The sequence below is a fragment of the Vombatus ursinus genome, unplaced genomic scaffold (genome assembly GCF_900497805.2).
Source record: "Vombatus ursinus unplaced genomic scaffold, bare-nosed wombat genome assembly UNPS02014863.1, whole genome shotgun sequence".
NCBI classification, from domain to species: Eukaryota; Metazoa; Chordata; class Mammalia; order Diprotodontia; family Vombatidae; genus Vombatus; species Vombatus ursinus.
The window spans coordinates 2951503-2971469 of record NW_020954641.1 but is presented as its reverse complement, the minus strand read 5'-3'; the positions used below and the strand labels follow the sequence as shown (position 1 = coordinate 2971469).

General features: G+C 42.5%; 1 protein-coding gene across 1 annotated transcript; it reads left to right on the top strand.

Moving 5' to 3' along the window:
* Window positions 1–4362: 4362 nt before the first annotated feature.
* On the top strand, window positions 4363–19351 carry IL17B (interleukin 17B). Its single transcript, XM_027841659.1, has 4 exons — window positions 4363–4376; window positions 5317–5403; window positions 15849–16177; window positions 18884–19351. Exons 2-4 carry the CDS (start codon window positions 5383–5385, stop codon window positions 19128–19130), a joined length of 597 nt encoding a protein of 198 aa, XP_027697460.1. The 5' UTR covers window positions 4363–4376; window positions 5317–5382; the 3' UTR covers window positions 19131–19351.
* The last annotated feature ends 616 nt before the right edge of the window (window positions 19352–19967 follow it).

Genomic DNA, 19967 nt, shown 5'->3' with positions numbered 1-19967 from the left:
TTTCCAAAGGACAGTGGAAAAGATCCCACACAATTTCTGGAATCAGAAGACCTGCCATTAAATTCTGACTCTGAATTTACAACCCAGATGATCCTTGCCCAAATCCGTGAACTTCCCTGGACCACATCCATAAAATTAGAAGATTAAGTTAAACAATATCTGAGGTCCCTTCCAGTTTTAGGTCTATGATCTTATGATTCTGAGTGTTGGGTTGGGGGGTGAGGGTGGAGAACTGTGTGAGCAAAAGTCCAGCAGCAGAAAATGAGTTCCCGACAGAGCCAGGAAACTGACTTTATAGCATCGCCACCTGGCGGCCAAACAAGGCCTCCCACCACCGTCATCAACCTTACGTCCCTAATTCTTCAACAGGTTGCTGATCTTCTCCTTCATTCAACAGTTACCAATGCCTTCTGTGTTTGTTTTAAGGCCCCTGTGGAGGAGATAAAGCTGAATAATACCTAGTTCCTGTTTGGAGGTAGTCCATCCTTTAGTTTGTTGATGTTGTTCAGTTGTGTCCAACTCTTTGTGACCCCATTTGGGGTTTTCTTGGCAAAGATATTGGAGTGGTTTGCCATTTCCTTCTCCAGTTCATTTTACAGATGAGGAAAGTGAGGCAAACAGGGTTTGCCCATGGTCACAAAGCTAGTAAGTATTTGAGGCCAGATTTGAACTTAGGAAGATAAGTCTTCCTGATTCCAAACCCAGTGCTCTATCCACTTTGCTACCTAGATGCCCCTGTCCTCTAGTAGAAAAGATCAGAAATAAACCCAGACTCAGACTGAGAGGAAACAGATCTGCAGTAGTGGAAAAAGTACCAAACAGGGTCAGACAACTAGAACTGGAGGCCAGGTTCTGTCTTGAACTGGCTATGCAATCTGGTGTGGAGGACCTTCGCTGAGGAGACAGGATGTTATCTCAGAGGGAATGGGGAACCATTGAACGTTTCTGAGAAGGGGAGTACTATGATCTGAGAAGCAATTCAAGTACGATTATCCAGACAGAATGTGGACTGATCCAAGGAAGAGAGACTAAAGGTAGGAAAAGTATTACAATAGTTCAAATGAGAGGTGATGGGAGTCTGCACCAGAGTGGTTGTAGTGGAAGTGTAAGGGATAGGAAAAATGTGAGACAGTTTGTTTGGAGGTAGACCTAAGTGGATTTGGCAACAGATTGGCTAAGTGACATATTTTAGGAAAGATATTGATTAATTGGAGAGCCTCCAGAGGAGAGTGAGTAGAATGGGGAAGGGCCTCAAGATTAACCCACATAAGGATCAGTTGAAGAAATGGTGATATTTCACCTGGAGAAAAGAAGGTATAGTGGGAAAAAGAGGAGGAACATGGGCTGTGTTTTTAAATACTTGAAAAGTTATCATGTGTAAAAGACTTTAGACGTGTTCTTATTCAGTTAAGTCATTTTTCAGTCATGGCCAACTCTTCAGTATCCCATTTAGGGTTTTCTTGGAAAAGATACTGGAATGGTTTACCATCTCCTTCTCTAACTCATTTTATAGATGAAGAAACTGAGGCAAACAGGGTCAAGTGACTTGCCCAGAGTGACACAACTAGTAAGTGTCTGAAGCCAGATTTGGACTCAGGAAGAAAAGTCTTTTTGACTCCAGGCTAGCATTCTGCTCAGACCTGTTCTACTAATCCCCAAAGAGAAGGAGTATAAACAATGGTGAAAGTTTTAGAGACAGATTTCAACTTGATTTGAGGAAAAATTTCCTAACTTGTAAGAATGGGCTGCTTTAGCCAATGGTGAATTTCCTATCACTAGAGGTCTGCAGAGGGAGATGTAGAGGAGATTTTCAGTATTTATGAGAATAGGTGGCCTCCTGAGCTTCCCCTCCGACTTTGAGATCCTCCAATTCCATTGTGCAGCGACGGAGGACTGGAGCAAAGGATATTTGCAAAGGGAAGCAAGAAACACCTAAAGCAAGTCTTGTCTATGTCAGACTTTCTGCAAGACCAGCCTTGTCTTGGTGGTATGAGAGAATAAGTGCTGCCATAGAAAAAGCTTTGGGTGGGTTCCAGAGACAAAGTTCCACTTCCTACTTCTGCTATCTTCCATGTTCTAAAGTCTTTTGGCATTCTGTGTTTCGTCTTTTAAGGTCTCTTCTAGCTCTGAAATTCTGTGCTCTGTGTTCTAAATGCCCCTCCAGCTTTGACATTCTATGTTCTAGGTTCCAAAGTCACTTTCAGCTCTGACATTCTATGTTCTAAAGCACCTTCCTGTTCTGAAACCCTGTGTTCTATGGTCTAAGGTCTGGGGAGCACAGGGGATCTATCTGGTAGATAGATCTGATATTCCATGTTCTAAGGCTACTTCCTACTCTGACAATCTGTTCTACGTCATCTTCCAGCTGACTGAAGAACATACTGGATGTATGTTCTATGTTCCAAGGCCCCTTTCAGCTCTGACGTTCCATGTCCTATGTTCTAAGGTCAATTTCAGAGCTAAAATCTATATTCTAAGTCTATAGACTTTGGCAGTCTATATTCTAACTTCTAAGGCTACTTCCAGCTCTGACATTCTATGTTCCATGTTCCGAGTCTCCTTCCAATTCTGACATTCTATATTTTGTGTTCTAAAGCCCTATCTATTTTATGAGCTTCGTGAGGTCTTTGGTTGGTTGTTATCCTCTGTTCTCGAAGAGGATCAAAATGACCTCACTATGTTGGAGTCAAGGTACAGTGTGTCCAATTGTGGCTGATCTGACCGATACAAGCCCAGAAGGTTCTACCACAATTCAGGCACAAATAGTCCATATGAACATTTGGGATGGAAATGTCTCTAAATTTGTACGTCTCATGTTTCTTTTGAGCTATTGCAATTCTACTTTGCTCGTAGAGCACAGTGCTTTCTTTGATGCTGGCATGCCATGCTAGGTGGTCCTGTGCCAGTGTCTCCCAAGTCATGCAATTGATTCCAAATTTGGAAGTGGAATGAAGTCTTTAATAATGAGTAGAATGGAAAGTCACCTGTGTATCACTGTGAACGAGATGATCATGGGAATCATATGGGATCAGAGACCTAGAGGGAAAAGGTCCTCAGACTCCTTAGTGACGGGAGGGATCAGATAGACAGACCCCTGTGCTCCTGCTCAATAATAAAGAATATAGAGAGGGATGAAGAGGCAGAAGGCTGAGGACAAAGTCCCACAGCTCTCCAGTCCTGCCAACCCCCACCCAGGGTTATTTATAGGAAAGGGAAGAAGGCAGGAAAGTGAAGCTCATTTGTAGGACGAGAACCACTTTGGAATGTCACAAGATGGATGGGTCCAGGGGAGGTTTGCACTATATGACTGAAGAGCTGGCAAGGGCAGAACGATATGGGGAAATACCACCATATTTGGTCAAATACCAAGCAGGGCTCAGCTCTATCACTGGAAACTTTGTAAGGAAGATGACTCTGAAAACATGTCCTAAGGCACAACCTCCTTGCCCCTCCCCTTGCTCTCCCACAGATTGTCACCCATTTGGGGGAGGGCATGATGTGCTGCCTCCCCAGATCTATTTCCTGCCTTCCTTCTGCCAGACCCCCCAGGCCTTGCTCACAGAAGAGCCTTGTTGGGAGGCTGGTACAGTAGGAAGAGACCTGGCCTAGCAGGCTGAAGATTTGGGTTCAAGGGTTTCATCTGCTGCTGGCTAGCTATGGGATCCAGAATGAGTCATTTTGCTTTTTCTGACCTTCAGTTTCCCAATCTGTAAAATGGAGACAATAATATTTGCATCATTTTCCACATAAGAGTACAATAAGGAGCATGTTTTGTATACTCTTACCTAAATAAGAAGCAGCTAAGTCTGTGCAGTGGAGAGAATGCTGGACTTGGTGTCAGAAGACTTGAATTCAAATCTAGCCTACAACACATACTAGTGTATATGACCCTAGTCAAGTCACTCTATCTGCCTCAGTTTCCTCAATTGTAAATTGGGATAATAATGGCACCTACCTAAATCTGTGGCCTATGTAGTCCACTTGGTACCTGAGCAAGAATCCTCTCTGTAATATCCCTGACACATGGTCATCCACCCTTTGCTTGAAGATTTCTGGTGAGGGGAAAACTACCCATTCTACTTTTAGATGGTTCTAATTATTAAGGATTTTTTTTTCTTACCTCCAGCTTAAATCTGCTTCTCTGCAACTTTTACTCATTGTTATTAATTCTTTCTTCCAGGGCCTAGCAGAACAAGTTCAATCCCTCTGCCATATGAATATGTTAAGGGAGCTATCATCATCTCTCCACTACCACCCCACCCTGCCCCAGACTTTGCGGCCTGGAAGAGTTCCTTCAACCAGTCATCATAGAATATGGTCTCAATTCCCCCTCACAATCCGGGTGGCCCTCCTCTAGGCATACTTCCATCTCACAGGTTAGGAACTTTCCTCTAAACAAAGTTGAGAACAACTGCAGTCTTCGAAGTCTTTGGAATAATCATGCCACTTCCATATCTCTCTAATTTTAAGAAATACCTGATATTTCCTCTGAATAAAAGGATACATTCTCTATCCCATCTAGAATGCCAGAGCTAAGACAGGCCTTAGAACACAGAACATAGAATGTCAACGCTAAAATTGACTCTAGAACACAGAACGTAGAATGTCAGAGCTGAAATAGATATTAGAATATGGAATGTAGAATGTCAGGGGCGAATGCATCTTTGAACATAGAAGGTCAGAGCTGAAGGCATCTTAGAGCATTGAGCATTGAGCGTTACAGCTGCAGAAGATGTCAGGAACTGTCTGTTCCAGACCCTTCATTTTACATTCAGATAAATTAAGGCTGAGAAATTGGAAGTGACTTGCCCAAGGTCACAGGATAGGTTAGTGGCAGAGCAGGAATTACAGCACAAACCTCCCGATTCTTGTTGAAAACATGGCTTCTTTGCAGAGCTCAGGAGCTGTTTCCCTGTAAGATTAGGCTGGGCTCCAGCTGCAGCCAAAGAAACTGCTGAGGACGTTTGCTCTTCTGACCGCACCTCCCCAACCTTCACCCTCCCCCCAAAGTCCATCCAGGGAACCTGATTGTCTCAGCCTGTGCTGTGGGTGCTGGTGGTCAGGTGGCCACAAGCCAAGAGCAGAGATGCTGTCCAGCCAGGCTCCACCAGACACACAGGACATTGTCCTTTTGTCAACAGCCCAGGCAGCACCTTGGGCAGGTTCCGAGGCTGCCCACGGCCCCCCTCTCTTGCCAACATGAATCTAGGCCAGACATGGTCAGGGGCTGAGGCTCTGAACCATCCCACCCCCCTAGTCCCCACAAACACACCCCTTTTTATCTGTAATTGCCTTGTTCCATCCTCTCTCTGCCAGTCCAAGGGAGGCATCCTTGCTGTTGCTGCTGCTGCTGCTGCTGCTGTCATCGACTGCTTCCCTACAATGCCTTCAGCTCACACTCTGGTACGTGGCTGTCCCTCACCCCTATCCTTCTGCTTCTCTCCCCTTCCCCCCATTTAGGGATCTTGGGGCCCAGTTATTTCTTTCTTATTGGTGCATGGCTGGGACTGTCTGGCCTGGAAGTACAGTCCATCAGAGAAACATTCCTTCACGAGTCCCCTCTTCTCCCTTCATGCCTGGGAGGTCCCTCAGGCCAAGGAAGGAACAGAGCCTAGTTTTATAACATTTGCCAGCGGCTGACTATTAAGAGGGTTGGATCACAGTCCTCAGGCTGCAGATTCAAAGCAATGGAAATGAAGAAAACATGGGTTCAAATTTTGTCTGTCACTTATCCACACTGTCTGTGAGGTCTTAGGTCAATCACTTACCCTTTCTGGGCCTCAGTTTCCTCCTCTGTAAAATGAAGAGGTTAGCCTTGATGATTTCTAAGGTGCCTTCAGTATCTTAATCTGATAATAACACAGTTGTACTATATGATACATAGAGGTTTACAAAGGGAATAAGGTTCAGGAAAGGTGAATGATTTGCCCAGGGTCCCACAGCTATCAAGTTATCTGAGGCAGGATTAGACCTAGATCTCTCATGATTCCAAGCACGTAACTACTTTCAACTCTCCTACCCTCTGTGATGGAGTGGAGTTGGACAAGGCTGAAACTCCCCACTTTGAGGCCGTGTCTAAAAGATACAACATCTGCACGACACCTAGCAAAGTCTTCCCAATCACCTAGTCTTTCCAAAAACGCAGCATATGAACCCAACTAAAAGCTCGACCGACTGCTTCATATTTCATTTTGGATAGTTAATGTCACGCTGGCAAAGAAGGGGAGACAGTGTTGTGTAAAGAAAAGAGCGTGGAATGGTCAAGAGACCTAGGTGCTACTCCAGATTCTGCCAGTGACACAGTGTAACCTGGAGCAAGCCCTGTTCCTTTCTACTCATTTTTTTAATGGGTCCTATGATTTCTTCAAGGATGGCAGGGTAGTGCAGTGGATAGAGTGCCAGGCCTGAAGTCGAGAAGATTCATCTTCCTGAGTTCAAATCTAGCCTCAGACACGTACTGTGTGACCCTAGAACCTATTGAACCCTGTTTTCCTCACTTTTCTCATCTATAAAATGAGTTGAAGAAGGAAATGGCAAACCAGTTTCTTTGCCAAGAAAACCCCAAATTGGGTCATGAAGAGTCATATATGGCTGAAACAACTAAACAACAACAGATTACACATGGCCATATAGGAAATCTCTCCAATGGACTGAGCAAGAGACCATGGCTGGGCCTACGGTAGCTAACCCATTCTCCTTCCAAATATTTGAGTAGCATATCAGTCAATGAATCAATCAATAAGACTTTATTAAACACTTACTTTGTACCAGGCACTGTACAAGGCACCAGGAATACAAGAGCAAAAATGAAACAGTCCCTGTCTTCAATGGGCTTATATTCTATTGGGGTAAACAACAGGTACACATATAAGCAAACACAAAACACATACAAAGTGAATAGAAGGGCCCTCAACCAGGTATATACTCTGTGCCATTTGCACCCAATTCTCCCTGTGCCAGCTCTGACCATGTCCAGAAGCTTCCCCATCACGATGTGGTTCCCAATTTGCCCAGATGACTTTGAGTGGTAGAAAGTTGCATTTTTTTCCAGGATCTCCCAAAGTTCTTCCATTTCCCTCACATGGAAACGAGGATGTGGGGAATGCCCCACTAACAGAAGAGAATTACCAAGTGTGGAGTAGCCACACTCTCCTTCCCTATAGATGCTGTCTTGACCCACCAGCAAGAGAAACTTTCATCCCTACCTAGGGAGCTAGGGATCAGGTCAATATCATCCACACTTTTAATGGGATTAGTTGCAAGGTTATCCTTGCTACATCCTGTCCACAAGTCTAAAAAATTTGGGGGATTCTGGCACAACCCTCATCTCTGATACTCTCCAGATAATAAAACAGCCAGTTCTCGTGGTCTCTAAGACTGGTCGCTAAAGCTGTTCATGTGCTGTGCCGAGGCATGCTTCCATACCTTAAATCCATGTAACCACCTATGGACTACATTCTTCTTCTCTTTGGGAATGTAGAAATGAACATCTGGCTCTACCTAATAACCATAAATCTACTTGTTTATTTTCTGTTATGCCTTCTTGGAAATAAGACATTGTACTTAGTCAAAATCAGAATCCCTCTGGTGTTACCTCATCTGCCACTAAACTGCCTTCTATCCCATCAGCCACTCAGAACAATCATCACTTTCCCTTCAGTAATTTTATTTTATGGTCATGGCTGAATGGTCCCTATATACTACAATGACAGTTCTCCACAGTCTTATTTCATATTATCTCTTCACTCTGGGTGTATTGTTTACTCTGACTCTCCACCTTCTACTATCTCCAACCTACCTCCACTTTAGTGCTATTGGTTTTACAATATTGGGTTTTGTTTTGGGAGTCTGTTTTGTTTGTTTGTTGTGGCAAGTTAGGTGATCATAGGATCACAGAACTAGTAAGTATCTGAGGGCAGATTTGAACTCAAGTCCTCCCTACTCCAAGGCTGGTACTCTGTCCACTGTATCACCTAGCTGCCCCTTATAATATTGTTTTAAAATATACCTATTCAGGTTTGTAGAGCAGCTAGGCAGGGCAGTGGATCGAGCTCTGGCCTTGAAGTCAGGAGGACATGAGTTCAAATCCAGTCTCAGACCATTGACATTTACTAGCTGTGTGACCCTGGGCAAGTCACTTAACCCCGATTGCCTCACCAAAAAAAGAAAAAACAAAAAACAAAAAACCCAAATGGAGTCAAAAAGAGTCAGACAGAATTGAAATGACCAAACAACAACAACAACTCAGGTTTGTCTCAAAAACAACTTATCACGTGCTTACAAAAGAGCTTATCCACAAATATTATTTGAATTCCCAATTCCTACATCAAGAAAAATACCCAAACCTCATATTGTGCTTTAATGCTAGGGAGCACTTCACATATATTACTTCTTCTCAATATCCCTTTGAAATAGGAGCTTCAGGCATTATTATTACCACTTTATAGTAGAAGAAACTGAGGCCCTAAGAGGTTATGTGAGAAACTTCATGCTTCCACAAGTGTCAAAGACGAGATTCAAGCCCAGATTCAAATCCAAGTCCAGCTAGCCTTCCACACCACACTCTCTATGTCCAGATTGTTAACGCCTGGTTTCCCAATTAAATAGTCCATGGGAGATAGGAGATTCACCACCAAAGATGACAAGTGACATGCCACTTCCCGTAGGGAGGACTCCTTTTTCCCATCAGCAGGGTATCCTACATGCCACTGAGGTCAATTTTAATCTAAACAATGAGCTACAATGTAATGCAGGGATGGGGAAAGGGTGGATTTGGAGTCAGAGGACCTGGATTCAAAACACAGTTTTGCAATTACCACCTATGTGACACAGGGTGAATCACCTCTCTGGGCCTCAGTTTCTTCATTTTTAAAATGCGGAGGTTGGGTGAGATATTCTCCCTGATCTATATCTACGAGCCTATTAATTACATCCAATTACAATCATATGAAATTTCAATTTCCAGAAATAAATTAAAATTTCATTCTACTAAATACACATTTAACAAAATTATAACTGTAAAGAATTCTAATTAATAAGACCAAATAAGCAAAATGTAGAAAAAGTTTACTCACAGCTCATATACTGATCCACAAATTTATGTAGCACCACTACAATTAATTAAGGGCTGAAATTTATTGTCCTATGTGGGTCAAGTATGAAAAAGTAGTCATCTAAAAATCAACTTGCAAATTACCAAAATCCAAGGACCTCTGAATTTATTAATCATATGAATCATCACTTCCCTCCCCATGATCACCATTTTTTTTACTCCAGCCCTGATAGAATTTCATAGTTTTTTTTTTTATCCTACCTTCATCTACTTCTGCCCAAGTACTCAGTTAGAAGCCAACATAATTTCCCACCATTACCCAAGGTCTTTTGTACAACGCAACTTGTAAAAAAAAAAAAAAGGAAAAGAAAGAAAAAGAAAAGGAAAGAAAAAAAGTACTTTTCCCAAAATAGAGTATTCTCTAACATGCCAGTGTACATACATTTAAATCATTTTCACATAAGCGCGTATCTGAACACCCACAGATACATTTAATACTGAACCAGCTTTCAAAGCTATCATTTCTTGAACGAGGTTAAACCTTTGTAGACTTTTTTCAGGCTAGAGCACGGATGTCAGGAAGACTTGGGTTTAAATCCTGTTTTAGGCACTTACTAGCTTTGTGACCCTAGGTATTGGACTTAAAGAGTCGAGAGGTAAGGCAGCTAAAACCTTATAATCCAAGCATTTATTAAATGCTGACTCTGGGCTTCAGTTTCCTCATCAGTATAAAAAAGGGAGAGAAGGTATCAGCCTCAATGGCCTGTTAATTTTCTTCCAACTCTAAACCTATAACCTGATGATTACATGAAACAGAACTTGATGCAGTTTGGGGAAGACTTCCTCCTTTTTTTCAGGGCTGCTCACCACTTTGGAAGAAGTCTCCTTTCTTCCACTCTTTGCAACCTTATTTGGCTCCTGCCTACCTGCTACTCTCCTCCATCCCCTATGGGCTTTGACCAGTGATACAGACTCTTCTCTGTGTCTTGTGGATAAGGCACACACACACACACACACACACACACACACACACACACACACACCCCATTTGTAATGGGCAGTATGCCAAACAAAATTCATGGCAAAGCAGCACCGGCTGTTCCAAGTTCCTACTCTCCTCTCTGTGCCTGTTCAGCCTCACAGGATTCCAAGGGCTTTCCCCGCCTTAACTTAACTCGCCTTGACCATGTCACGACTTTAAGCTGTCTCCTAGCCTCAGTCCTTTGCTCTGGGACCTCAGGCCTGGAGCTTTTATTTCCCTAAGATAAACTTATCAGCTATTTTCTCTCTTGTCTCCTTTTCTGGGACAATCATAGAACATGCCCCAAGAGCTCTCTTAGAGGAGAGGATTTATCATCCTGCTTTCAGGGATCCTAGTGAAACAGTCTCCCAAGAAACTCCTTCAGGCTTACTTTTGCCGCGTGTCCCAGACTTTCTTTCTTCCCTTCAGGGAAGTCAGCAACACAATTCATTTATTCTGCAATGCTGTCCCATCATAAACATGAGCTCCTTTCTCCTGTTTCTCCTAGGCATCCTATAATTCTTTCGGTAATGTTTAATATTCCCACGGTCATAGATAGTATGGCAATGAATGAAAGCCTGATATCTTTCAGTCTCTGCCCCCAGCTCCGGATTTAACTTCCACAATTGTTCCTTTGTTAACTCTTGTGTTTCACCAGTTTACTTTCAGGCTTCCTTATCTTGCTTAAGGGGTAACCCACCTAGCTCTTGATCCCATTTCTCCTTTTTATATATGTCTGTTCCTCATTTCAGTGATCTGGGGCATCAAAACCTGCCAGAGCAGCACCCTCCCCCTCCCTTTGCAGATTCCTTTCCTCTTATTACTCAAGTTATAAAGACTACAATGAAGGGCTGTAACTAGGTTAAAGCCACCAGGACTTTGTCCCAGGAAACAGACATTCAGTAGGATAGAAATAACTAATTCTTATATCTAGTTAGCAATAGTAACTAGTTAAATTAGGAAGCATAGTACTTCCTTCCAGAGACCAAATTCTAATTAGGTAAGCTCCTCCCCATAGCAGGAAGTATTTTAGTGTTTTTTCCTCACCTAGGCCAAACTGAATGTATCTTTAAAAAATTGATTTAAAGGCTTGTTTTGTGTTATTTGTCCCAAGCATTGATTTCCAATTGCAGCTCTGCTACAATGTTTATCAACTAAGCTTTCTAATTCCTCCTTAATGGAAGAACAATCTTCTTTCCCCAGGAACAAGTATCTGCCCCACATGTTAACTGTTTTAAAGTAGCTTGTAAATCTCCCTTTTCCCTATCTGTAATTTGGATTCCTAGTATGTAAGTATTATTGTCCTCTCTTCTACAGCATCTTGAACCCACCATATAATCAGCTCCCCGAAGACCAACAATCAGTCAAGTGCCATGTTGCCAACTGCACCAACTCCACCCACAGCTCCCAGACCCTGCCCCTGAGCCCCATCGTAGCTAAGGGGAGTTACAAGAGAAATATGAAGCAAACCTGGATTCATCTACTTTCCTTGAACCTGTACCACTCTGACTAAAGGCTATGAGAACTGAAAGTGCCATCTGAGCCCAACTCTCTCCCAAAACAGGATAACAAATTCAGTAAACCAAACCCCACTCTCCTCCCGCCCATGACACTTGCCCAAATTGCTCCTCCCACACCCATTCCCAAATGTCATTCAAACATTAGTCCTGGATCTCTCGCCCCCATTGCTTGCACAGTTCTACATATGCTCAATCCACCACCCAGTAGGGGAGCACCTCTGTTGTCCAGGTAACAGTCTTACTGCCCATGCATGTTGATGCATCTGTTCATCTTCTGGTCATCTTGACCTGGTCATTCATTCTTGTGATCTGCTAAGTCTCCCTGTTGTATTGGCCCCCTTTGTCCTGTGTTCTCTGCAGTCCTTGAGCTAACAAGCTTACAACAGTGGATTCTCAAAGCCTCCCACCCTCGGAGCTGAACCTAGTGGTCTAGACGCTTGTCGGCCTCCAGTCAGCAGCCATTTTTAATCTCCTTTGCCACAGTAACAGGGATGGCTTGTTTATAATGCTGACAACTTGGTGTGCAACATGAAAACATACCTATTTCTTTACTCCCTGCAAGACTCTTTCATATAGCAGACAGAAAGGAGTCTATGTGGTCTTGCAGAGTTATGCAGTCTTAGTGCTAGAAGGCCATTAGAGACTGTCTTCTTCAATGTCCTCATTTGACAGATAGGAAACTGAGGCTCCATGTGGTTAAGTCACACAACAAAAGGCATAAAGGTTGTAAGGGTCACAAGTGGTAAGGGTCAAAGCCAAGCTGTGGGGATGTTTTCTGTTTTGTTTTGTTTTGATTTGTACTCTGAATCCAGGGTTCTTTTGCTACACCACTCTGATTCCCAAATATATAAAATTTGCCAGTCAATGAACAAGCAATTATTGAATATGCACTCTGTGCCAGGCATTGTGCTAAACACTCTGCTCACACAAAGAAACTCTGGTTCCTGCCTTCAAAGAGCTCACATTTCAATGAATGTTAAAGTACTGTAGAAATTGCTAGGATATATGTATGCATGAATGTATACATGAAAATCCCTCCCTAAGCAATGCTCATAATTGTAACTGTAATAATCATATGTAGATATAAAATCGTATTCCTTTCCTAAGCAATGCTCATAATTGTAACTGTAATAATCATATACATAATCATATTCCTTCCCTAAACAATGCTCATAGCTACTACTATAATAATCATATATAGATATATAGTAATAATCATATATAGATATAATTAATATTATAACTGTAATAGTATTACAGTTACAGCTATGAGCTTCACTTAGGGAAGAATTAGGTATAGACTGGAAATTAAAGGTAAATGTCAAAACTTTGATTTCAATTCAATTTACTAAGCAAAGGAGACAAAAATGAAGAATGACATAGTCCTGTTCCACACACTTACTCTCAGTGTGATCCTAGACAAGTCACTTTGCATCTGCTTGTCTCAGTTTCCCCATCTGTAAAATAGGGATAATAATAGCACCTACTTCCTAGAGTTATTGTGAGGATCAAATGAGATAATGTTTGCAAAGTGCTTTGCAAACCTTAAAGTACTATAAAATGCTAGCTAGTTATATTTATTATCTCTGCCTTCAGGAACACTAATTAATTGGTTATTTAATTTAAAAGCCTTTATTAAGAGTTTACTACATGTCAGGCACTGTGCTAAGTCCTGGGGGCATATATAGAAGAGCCAGTCTCTGTCCTCAGGGAGTTTACATTCTAACAGGGAGAGTAGTAACCAAAGAAGGAAAAGTGAAGTTATAGGGATGATGAGTAGAGCCATAGAGCAATCTAATGATGGGACATTTCCAGAAACAATCGGTATTGATTTGATTACTGTTCCCAGAGCAAGTGAGAGGGGAGGAAGGGTCGTACAGTGACAAGGAATAGCAAGGAGGTGAGTGTCACTGGATTATAAAATACATAAAGGAAAGTAATATGTAAGAAGACTGGAGAGGTAGGAAGTGGCTGTGTTACGAAGGGCTTTAAAGGTCAAACAGAGGATTTTATATTTGATCCTAGAGGTAATAAGGAGCCACTGGAATTTATGGAATGGTTGGGTTGCCATGATCAAACTTGTGCTTTAGAAAGATAAATTTGATAGCTGACTGGAGGGTAAATTAGAATGAGGAGAGACGATTGCAATGGTCCAGGTAGGGGTTGATAAGGGCCTGCACCAGGATGGTGGCAGTGTCAGAAGAGAAAAGGCGTGTATACTAAAAAGTTGACGTGACAGTTGATTGAATATAGAGTGACCTCTCTCACTGGAGTGTTTTAAAAACTGCACGACCACTGATCAGGTGTGCTGTAGGGGGAATTCCCTGTTCAGGTATTCTTCAAGCTAGATCATTCTTGAGGTCTTGAACAAATCTGAGAAACTGTGATTCTGCAACACAAGTTAAAATGTGATGGGGACAGGGGATAGGAGGCATTATGGATAAAATAGAGATCCAAACAAAACACTTTAGGAAAATTAGGAAGGTAGAGATTACTTTCATCTGGAAGGAATTAGGAAAGGCTTCATGGAAGAATTGGCATTTAAACAGAGTCTTCGAGGAAGGGAAGGATTCCAATAGGTAGAAATAAGGAGGAAATACATTTCAGGCATGAGAGAGAGCCAGCAAATGTACAGAGGCAAGAGATAGCAGTAGAAGATTAGAGATTAACTGGTAATGCAATTTGCTTGGAATTTAGAGTGTGTCTAGGGGTGAAATATAAAATAAGGCTGACAAGGTTATTTGGACCCAGATTATGGAGGGCCCTAAATGACAAGTTAGGGAGTGAGCATTTTATCTTATAGGCAATAAAGGGGCAATGGAGGGTTTCTGAGTTAGGGAAAGATAAAGGTGGTAGCTGTGTGAAGGCTGTACTAGAAAGGGAATACAGTAGTGGCAGGGAGGCTAATGAGGAAACTTCCATAATAGTCCAGGTGAGAGATAATGAGGTATGGAATTAGGTGATGTGATTGGAGAGGATAAATGCAAGAAATATTTTGGAGATGGAATCAATAGGGTTTGGAAACTCATTGGATGCATTGATGAGAGAGAGGGAAGAGTCAATCATTACATCAAAGTTCTGAGTCTAGATAATTGGGGAGATAGGGCAGGTAGGTGGTAAAATGGATAGAGTGCTGGCCCTGGAGTCAAGAAGAGCCATCTTCCTGAGTTCCAATCTGACTTCAGACACTTATAGCTGTGAGACCCTGGGCAAGTCACTTAATTTTGTTTGCCTCAGTTTCCTTATCTGTAAAATGAGCAGGAAAAGGAAATAATAAACCTCTCCAGTATCTCTGCAAAGAGAACCCCAAACAGAGTCACGAAGATTTAGACTAAACAATAACAACAATGACAATGAACAGGAACATGACAAGTCCCTAACAGAAGTATGGAATTAAGTAAGATCTTGACTTTGCCACTTACTGTCTATATGGCTTTTGGCAAGGCACTACTTCCCCTCTCTTAGCCTCAGTTTCCTCATTTGTAAAATGAGGAGAACAGACTAGATCATTTTAACAGTTCCTTCCAACTAGAAACTCGAAAATCTCATGATGCTAGAGCAACTCTTCTTAATATTTTGATAATTATTTTGATATAACTGTTTTCCTTTGCAATCTTATGTATTTTATGATAGGGGTGAGTGAGTAGGGGTAAATGTGAACGGGTAGGTATGTATAAAGCCATATGGAATTGAAGAAAGGTATAAGTGAGGTAGGGTGGTTGACTGTTGATGGAAGATAAGTGTGAGTGGTTTTAGTGGAAGGAGAGAATGTGTATGATTATGTGTAGAAATGTGTGAGTGAGGGGCAGCTAGGTGGCGCAGTGGATAGAGCACCGGCCCTGAAGTCAGGAGGACCTGAGTTCAAATCTGACCTCAGACCAAACACTTGACACTTACTAGTGTGACCCTGGGCAAGTCACTTAACCCCAACTGCCTAAGCAAAAAAAAAAAAGAAAAAAAATGTGTGAGCGGGAATGGGGATGGGTGGATAGGTGTGAATGAGTGGTACTAAATATGTTTGTGGGTGGGTAGGGAAAGACAACAGGAGGCCTGAACATTGCAGCAGTCAGTTAAGGAAGAAGGTTCTGGACAATATGGAATCCTTTTCTCCTTGGGCTACCTTGCAGGGTCAGGGCTGTGGGGCCACGGATGCCTCTTGCTCCTTGACCTTACAAAGGTTCAGGATTGTGGCCCTCGGCTTGGCTCTCTGCTAAATCAAACTAGATTGTAACACTCTTATGGGCTCTTTCTTTAGCTTGGACTCCTTGCTGTCTCCATCTTTCTCTCCCTGACACTGGGTGTCCCAGGCCAGCCAAAGACCAAACTCCAAAATCCTAAAGGAAAGAGAAAAGGGACGGCAAGGCCAAAAGTTCTTCCCTCAATGGCTCAGGGACCCTTAGACTTGGTCCAAAGGGTGAAGCTGCCAGGGGAGAAGGTATTTGCCTTAATGGAAGAATATGAGAGGAGCATTCAGGAGATGGTGACCCAGCTGAGGAACAGCTCAGAGCCATCCAAAGGCAAATGTGAGGTCAACCTGCAGCTGTGGATGTCCAACAAGAGGAGCCTGTCCCCATGGGCATACAGGTGAGTCCAGGATCTGGTCCCCAGAATAAGAGAAGAGTGATAATAGAATCTTAGAATGGTAGAGCCAGTAGATACCTTTCTAAACCCTTCATTTTACAGATAAGGAAACTGAAGCCCAGGGAGGGAGTGTGTTTTAGTCAAGACAACATGGTTGTCACCATGAAGCCTGATATCTTGGGTCCAAGCCCAGCCCTCTCTCCACTATACTATGGTCCTGTAGTGTTCCACTATAGGAACTCATGTTCCTATAATATATTAAGATTACAAAGCACTTTCCTCACAACAAACCTATGAGATAGGTTGGGCAAATACTATTATCAAATGAGAGAATAAAGCATCACAGGAGTCGTCACTTGCTGAAGGACACGAGGTGGTGTTGGAACTGGGATAGAAATTCATAGCTATAGAAGAGTGCTAAAATCATAGGATATATGGCAGGAAAGAGACAAAGTCCGTCCTCCTCATTTTTCGTTGTTGTTGTTTGGTCCTTTTCAATTATGTCCAACTCTTCACGACCCCTTTTGGGGGTTTTCTTGGTAAAGATACTGGAATGGTTTTGCCACTTCCTTCTCCAGCTCATTTTATACATGAGGAGACTAAGGCAAACAGGATTAAGTGCCCTGCCCAGGGTCACACATAGCTGGTAAGTGTCTGAGGCCGAATTTGAACTTGAGTCTTCCTGACTCCTGATTTGGCTCTCTATCCACTGCGCCAACTAACAGCCCCCTCCTCATTTTATTGATGTGGAAAATGAGGCCCAGATGAACTTGCCCAAAATAAATCAGGTAATAAGTAGCAAAGCCAAGATTTGAATCTAGGTTTTCTGATTTCAAGTCAAGTATTGTTTTCACCATACTATATTCACGTGGGGAAGAATATTAGACCAGATTACTGCTAGGGTCTATCCCAACTCAAAGGTTGCTCTACCACAGTAAAAACAAAATAAAGTTGAAGATATTAACTATGTAGAAAGAGCCAGTGACAATTGACCTGAGCCTGAACAAATTGTGAATAAAATCAAGTGAAGGTAATAATAGAAAGAGTGCTCATAATGTAGATAGTGCTGGCCTTGTATTTGGAAGACCTGGGTTCCAATTCAGGCTCTGTCCCTTACTGACTATACACTCCTGAACAAGAAACCACTTTTTATGAGCCTCTTTCTTCCCATCCATAAAATGGAGATAATAATTACTTGCTGTTTGGCTGTAGTGAGGTTCCAGAACCATCACTGACATATATTGGCTGTGTGACCCTGGAAAAGTCACTTAAGTTCTAAGCCTGAGACGCCAACTAACTTGCTGAACAGTTGCTGATATACTTGGTAGAGGAAGTTTCTTCTGTAGCTCCCTACACCAATGAAATCACCAGGTTGTTGTGAGAACCAAATGAGACAATGTATGTAAAGCACTTTAAATTCCTACATAAACATGAGTTGTTACTTATTACTATTGTTGCTGTTAGAACTTTCTATGAAAAGAATCACCAGTGAAACACTGATCTCAAAACCTAGACATGTACAGAAGTTGCCTGAAGAGTTTTTTGCTCAACGCTGTCCACATGGGTCTCTTCTGACTAAATTACAGGCTCGAAAAATAGCCTTCCAAAGGACGTTTGTAACCCTCTGCTTATGCCTCCAAAATAATAATCATAGCTAGTATTTCCACACAAGATCTCTTCAAGATAGATGGTCCATGCATTATTTTCTCCATTTCTGTGGTTCAGAAAAAGGAAGTAACTTGCCTCAGTGGCTTATACAGCTAATAAATATTAGAGCTGAGACTTGAACCCAGTCTTCCTACTTCAAGTCCAAAGTTCTTCCCATTGTACCATGGCTGTCTATTTAGAAGGTAGTAAGATGTCACGGAAAGAGCATTAAACTTACAGAATGGAGTCACCACATTCATAATCCTGACCCTGGCGACAGCAAGATATGATTAATGCATTTACTACTTGCTCAGTTTCCTTATCTGTAAAATGGGGATGATAACAATAACACTATTTAGTAGAGTTGTTTTGAGTATCAAATGAGTTATTTGCATTAAAGTGCTTTTGCAAACCTTAAAGGACTACATTACTGTTAGCTGTTATTACTTGAGGCTGTAAAAATTGGGATGTTTGAGGTGGAGAAGATCAGACTTAATGGGGGAACATGACCACCATCTTCAAGCATTTGAAGGGTGGTGATGTGGAAGAGATGCAGTGTTTATTCTGCTTGGTCCTAGAGCACGGAACAGGAGCAGCGGGGCAAGTTGCAGAAAGGCAAATTTCAGCTCCATTTAAGGAGAAACTTGGAATTAGAACAGTCTCTAAAGATCATGAGTTTCCCATCATTAAGAGTATTTGAGTAGAAACTAGATGAACACTTATCAAGGGGATGTCCAGGGGAGGCCTCCTCAGAGCCAGACCAGGTTGCCTCTGACATCCCCTTCTATCTCTGAGATTCTAGGATTCTGCAAATACTTTGATACTACAATGTTAATTGTATGTTTAATATAATTTTTGAATAGAAGATGGTACTTCAGAGAATCATCCTATGTTTAGTCAAAGGCTCTTTATATTACACCAACCTGGGGGTTGGGGAGAGGTGACCGGAGGACAAAGGCCTTGGGTCTTCGTCTTAGCCCTTACCTCTGGGCCAAGGGGACAAGGGAGCACTTGGTGATCAGCCCCTTCTCTGTGGACTTCCCTCCCGCATCTCTCCTGCAGCCTGAATCATGACCCAGCTCGAATCCCTGTGGACCTCCCTGAGGCCCGCTGCCTTTGCCTGGGCTGTATCAATCCCTTCACGATGCAGGAGGACCGAACCATGGTGAGCGTTCCTATTTACAGCCAGATCCCTGTACGTCGCCATCTCTGCTCCTTGTTTCCCCGGGCTGGCTGGAGGCAGCAGAAGGCCTGTGCCCCAAGGCGTGTCATGGAGACTATCGCTGTGGGCTGCACCTGTATTTTCTAAGCAGGGCCCAGAGAATGGCACTCTCTCCTCTCTGATGACAGACCTACGATATTGAATCACAGCAGGGCTGCCTTTAGCACTGCTGATCCAACAATTCAATTTGATTCAACAAATATTTATTAAATGCTTATTGTATGTGAAGCCTTATACTTGGATATGAAGATGGAAGATGGTATGGTCTCATAGGTTTTTGGACATCACCAACATGGGAATTTGTTTTGCTGGGCTATGCATATTTGTTATGAGGAACTTTTTTAATTGTTTAATTGTTGGGGGGAGAGGAAGGGAGAGATAATAAATGCATATAAAAAATAACAAGTCTCTTTTTAAAAAGAAAGCCAATGAACTATAATAAAGACTAGACTTAGGAAAAAGTGGGGAGGAGGGGAGACAAGAGGAAAGAAAATAATACGGTCTCTGACCTCAAGGAACTTTTACACTCTATTGGGAAGTTGGGGAGAGAAGAAATAACAAGTGCATAGTATAATACAGGGTTAAAGCATGATGTGAGAAAAATAAGAAATACATAGCACTCTAAGAAAGCATGAGGCCCAAGAGAATAATTTTAGGTGGGAGTGGGAAGCAGTGATGTCATGGAAGGCTTCACAGAGTTGAACTGAGCTGAGCTGAGTACGGATAAAACGATAAATAAAATTGAGTGAACGTAAAGTATTCCCCCCATCCTGCTCCCTCTCCCCTCCTCGTCCTCCCCATCTCCAGGGCTTTGCCCTCTATTCCCAGTTCAACACTCCACTAGGGTGACGGCAAGAGAAGTGTACGTGTGGGGTGGGGGACGGGGAGGACGTTCACTGTGGGGGAAGGGGGGCAGAGAATTAG

Excerpts from the sequence above, each read along its gene's own strand:
- IL17B (XM_027841659.1), top strand. The coding sequence starts at position 5,383 with ATGCCTTCAGCTCACACTCTG. Across the intron at positions 5,404-15,848 it reads TGCCTTCAGCTCACACTCTG|CTTGGACTCCTTGCTGTCTC; the intron begins GTACGTGGCTGT and ends CTCTTTCTTTAG. Across the intron at positions 16,178-18,883 it reads CTGTCCCCATGGGCATACAG|CCTGAATCATGACCCAGCTC; the intron begins GTGAGTCCAGGA and ends TCTCTCCTGCAG.